General features: G+C 39.5%; 1 protein-coding gene across 3 annotated transcripts in view; it reads left to right on the top strand.

The window, feature by feature from the left end:
- The window catches only part of LOC145487349 (uncharacterized), a 16,616-nt gene that overhangs the window by 7,911 nt on the left and 3,705 nt on the right, over positions 1-5,000 (top strand). For all 3 annotated transcript variants that reach the window (XM_081466112.1, XM_081466111.1, XM_081466113.1), the window contains one exon: positions 2,748-4,981. In XM_081466112.1, the coding sequence (XP_081322238.1) occupies positions 2,748-4,981 (2,234 nt within the window). The remainder of the gene's footprint in view (positions 1-2,747; positions 4,982-5,000) is intronic.

Genomic DNA, 5,000 nt, shown 5'->3' with positions numbered 1-5,000 from the left:
TTTCTGGCCAGAGCTAAAATCACTGATTGTTGGAAGTTTTAACTACGCGTTCACAAACGGCTCGTTGTCGATATCCCAACGACGAGGCATAATCTCTCTTATCCCCCCCCCCCCCAAAATAAAGATAAAACCGTTCTTGAAAATCTTCGACAGATATCTCTTTTGAACGTTGATTACAAAATTCTCAATAAAGTTTTAGCAAATCGCTTAGAAAAAGCATTACCTAAAATAATAAATCCCGACCAAACTGGCTATGTAAAAGGACGCTACATTGGTGAAAATATCCGATTAATTCAAGATCTAACGTTTTATTTGGAAAAAGAAAATTCTACTGGCATGGCAGTTTTTGTGGATTTCCGGAAAGCTTTCGATACCATTGAGTGGAATTACTTAGGGAAAGCTCACATGCTCTTCAACTTTGGGCCAAATTTTCTACAGTGGTTCAGGACTATATACTCCAACATTTCCAGCTGTGTTCTGAACAATGGCCACGCGTCTCACTTCTTTTCTTTAACGCGTGGGGTAAGACAAGGTTGTCCTCTATCAGACCTTCAATTTGTTTTCAATACCTCCAAAACCGAAGCCATGTGGCTTGGCAAGTGGAAAGACAGATCCGACACTCCTTTTAATTTCAACTGGCCTGTCGATCCCATCTGTGCCCTAGGTGTATTCTTCTCCTACGACACCACCAAAGCTGATAAGCTCAACTTCGATGAAAAGTTGCGAAATACGAATAAGATTTTAAATATCTGGAAAAATAGGAAACTAACCTTAATTGGCAAAATAAACATCGTCAAAACTCTAGCTTTATCAAAATTAATTTTCAACAGCTCCAATCTTTATTTACCTAAAAACTTGTCTGACACGATTAACAGCATGATCTTTAATTTCATTTGGCAGGGTAAACCCCCCAAAATTAAGAGAATGACAATAGTTGGTGAAAAAAAATAAAGGCGGATTGAAAATGATCGACTCTGAAATAATGAACACCGCGCTCAAAATTGTCTGGATTAAAAGACAATGCCAAAACTCCGACTCCTCCTGGAAAACTCTTATCGAACATTTCTTCAGGGAACACGGCGGTCTTTCCCTCTTACTAAATTGTAAATATGATGTTAAGTTACTGAATTTGAATAATGTACCACCCTTCTATCACGCAATATTAAAGTACTGGCAAGAAAACACACCCATTATCTTAGAAGACAATACACACAAGCAAAACGAAATTATCTGGAACAACAAAAACATTTTAATAGATAAACAGATGATCTGTTTAAAACAATGGCAACGAACTGGAATCATGTACATAAATGACCTGCTTGACGAAAATTTCAACTTATTATCACTTGACAAATTTCAACGAATCTTTCAGCTTCATGTCCCGTTTACAGCCTACTATGGTTTAATAAGCGCCATTCCACCAAGCTGGAGACGCACAATCAAACGCACAGAAATCCCAACTGAAAATGACAACGCGTCACAAGAACCTCCTCTGTCTAGAATTTCACCACCCGTGCTGTCTATGCAGCAATTATAGGTCTACCACTACTTCCAACCCCCAACTGCTGAACCAAAATTACTACAATATGGTTTCTCGAAAGAATGCTTAAAGAAAGTTTATAACCTCCCCTTTGTTACCACGCTCGAAACAAAGCTTCAAATTTTTCAATATAAAATTATCCACAACATACTTCCAACTAGGTGTTCCCTTTACCGTATGAAGCCATGCGATTCTGAAATCTGTCAGCTATGCAAAATGCAACCGCAAACATTGCCTCACTTATTTTACCTTTGTTCTGTAATTTCCAATTTGTGGTCTGCATTTCAAAATTGGTGGTTTGAAAAACATAAAAACATAAAAACTCTCACCGAACGTAATATCCTTTTTGGTTGGCATGATGACACCACAGAATCAAGAGACATTTTAAACTGTGTCACTTTGGTGGCCAAGTATTATATCTTTTGCACTATCCAAGACAGCGATGATATACCCTTTGACGGCTTTCCTTCTTTACTTAAGAACAAATTAAATACTTCACAACAAATAGCAGTTAAAAATAAAACCTCTGACAATTTCAACAAAAAGTGGAAAGACTTTATTTGAGTTTTTTCATTTTACTTAATTACATAAGTTATTAATTAATTAAATTAATTCTTAATTTAGTAATTGTTTCTTTTTTTGCAACGTACCTACTCAAAATGTTGTACTTTGTAATAGTTTGTAATTCTTTTTTTGTATTTTTGTAGCGCACAACATTGCCTTCTGTATTATCTTTTGTATCTCCTTTCATTGTCCTATTGTAGTTCATGTTCTATTAATAATAATAATAATAATAATAATAATAATAATGCGAATCTTTAATAATAATAATTATAATAATAATAAATACATGGCTGAGGCTTCTTTATTTGTTAAATATAGGTTGTCGATCTAGTATGGCAAATTAGGTTCGGATTAGCTTTGTTTTATTATTAGGCTAATAACATCAGAACTACCTATCAGGCATGTATTTAGAGATGCAATTAGAATGTGCCCTTGAGATCTCTTTGGGCTAATTATATTTTAAGTCAGCAGATGTTATCTGTGTAGCGACAATGAGCTTATATGAATTATTTCCCTCGGTGCTCGAGAAATTTGTGCCTATTGGGTAAGCATTGCAAAAACTGCTGCATTTTATATCACTCATCCGCTGCTTACTAGTGAAAACTGACTATTATGTTCACGTCGTTCGATTCTTTCCTTATAGCCCCCCTAGAGATTATTGCTCGAGGCCCTCTGACCATCCGGGCTTACCAAAAAGCCCTTGCAGAAGGAAACACCTGTGTAAAGAGACTGCCAATCATGTTGATTGGACAGAGTCGGTCAGGAAAAACCAGCTTAAAAAGGTCATTGAAAGGAGAACGGTTTAATCCAGAGGAAGCCAGCACTACCGGGATTGAGATGGATCCTTCCTACTTTAACGTGTCGGCAGAGGTTTGGAAAGTAGGGGAGAAAACCCAAGCAACCGATTCAGACCTGGTATCAATTTCTTATGAACATAGAACAGCTCAATATATCTTGAGAAACCTCAAGAAAGAACCAAAAGAACCGGAATCAAGTCAATTGAAGGATGAAAATATGACCTGGGATAATACAGTGTCGTTGACATCACTTGAAGGTTACCACAAAGTCTCAGCTGATGCTCTTGTTAACGTGCCAGATTTGCCAGACGTATCACACGTACCTGAAGTGCCACCAGAAATAGCAGCATTGATTCACAAGTTGCGTCAGGTTGTTGAGAATGGCGAAGTTGAAGAAGAAATCTATTCCGTTTTGTGGGATTTTGGTGGACAATTAGTTTATTACGCCACCCATCCGCTTTTCCTTACAGGAAGAGGAATTTATTGTCTGGTTTACAACCTAAGTCAAGATCCAGCTGAAACTGTCGGTCCGCAAGTGAAGCAGGGCTTCTACAAGAATATTGAAGATGTTTTTTGTGAAAGGAGCAACAGGGATTATCTGGACGTATGGATGTCCTCAATTTCTAGTCTGGTTCCACAAGATGAAGACCTCGAGGAGACACCCGAATCTGAGATATTGCCAGAGAGGTTGCCTCCGGTGTTCCTTGTTTGCACTCACGCTGACAAGCCTTATAAAAGCGCACAACCTGAAGAGCTTGCTCGCGAGATCTTTGGGTCATTACAGACAAAATCCTTCGGAAAACATTTATTTGATGTGTTTGTTGTTGACAACACGAAATCAGGAAGTGAACAAGAATGTCCAGAAGTCACCCGCCTGAAAAGCGAAATACTTACTGTTGCTAGGGAACTGCCTCAAATGAAAGAAGTGATTCCAATCAAGTGGTTGAAGTACGAAAAGGCTGTTCGAGCGATGCTTGGAGATGGCTACAAGTGGATTTCCTTTGGCGATGCCAGAAAGATTGCTCTTGACGTATGCGAAATTTACAGTGATGAACAGTTTGAAGCATTACTGAACTTTTTACATGACCAGAGAATCTTAATTCACTTTGGTGACACCCCTGAGCTAAACAAAATGGTGATCTTGGATCTACAGTGGTTGATAGATGTCTTTAAGAAGATCATTACCGTCACGCCATATAAAAGTAACGAGAAGAAATTCACCAAAGCTTGGCTAAAGCTTGAGACAACGGGAATCTTGGACGCAAAACTTTTAGAACACGTGTGGGGTCCTTTGTTCGATAATGGAGAAACCTGTGACAGCCTCATCGCTATGATGGAGAAGTTCTGCTTATTGTGTCCCTGGTCGTCATCAGCGGAGGGCGAGTCACCCAGAGAGTATCTTGTACCTTCCATGCTTATGTTCCCACCAAAGGAGGACGTCGCTCAGCTGATTGCATCTGCAGGAATTCCATCGCTTTTTGTGAGGTTTAAATCTGGGCAAGTACCTTCTGGCTTATTTCCTCGTTTGGTGCTAATGATCTTTCAGTGGTGCAACAAGGAATGGCTTTGCCAATCAGAACCTCAGTTACATTACAATTTTGCAAGGTTCTACAGCCACCCAGCTGAAGGCTGTTCTGTTATCCTCCTTTGCCATTCCTCCTTCATTGAGGTTGTTGTCCACAAAGAAGATAGTACTTCTCAGGTATCCACAATTATATCACCAGAGATGCATCTATCTCCAGAATCAAGCCTCGATACCTTTCAGGTAAATGTGGCGCGTATCGTGTGCCGACAACTAGGATTAATGCTTGAATGCATGCGCAAAGAGTTTCATTGGTTGAAGAACATGGCTTATGAGATGTCAGTCTGCTGTCCCGTCTGTTGTAAGCAAGGGTCCGTTAACCATTGTCGCAATCACAAGACACGAGGTTGCAAGCAAGAAGAGTGCCTGCATTTTTGGTCAGAGCCTGAGCTGCGACAATGCAAAGGTCCCATCACGTGCACCAAGTCTGCTGTTGCTGGAGATTACAGGGTTCCACTCAAGCTCTTTGAGCCTTGGTTCAAATTTGCAGATGAACGGGTAACATGCAGTACATTAT

The sequence above is a fragment of the Orbicella franksi genome, chromosome 5 (genome assembly GCF_964199315.1).
Source record: "Orbicella franksi chromosome 5, jaOrbFran1.1, whole genome shotgun sequence".
NCBI classification, from domain to species: Eukaryota; Metazoa; Cnidaria; class Anthozoa; order Scleractinia; family Merulinidae; genus Orbicella; species Orbicella franksi.
This window is presented reverse-complemented; position numbering and strand designations above follow the sequence as displayed.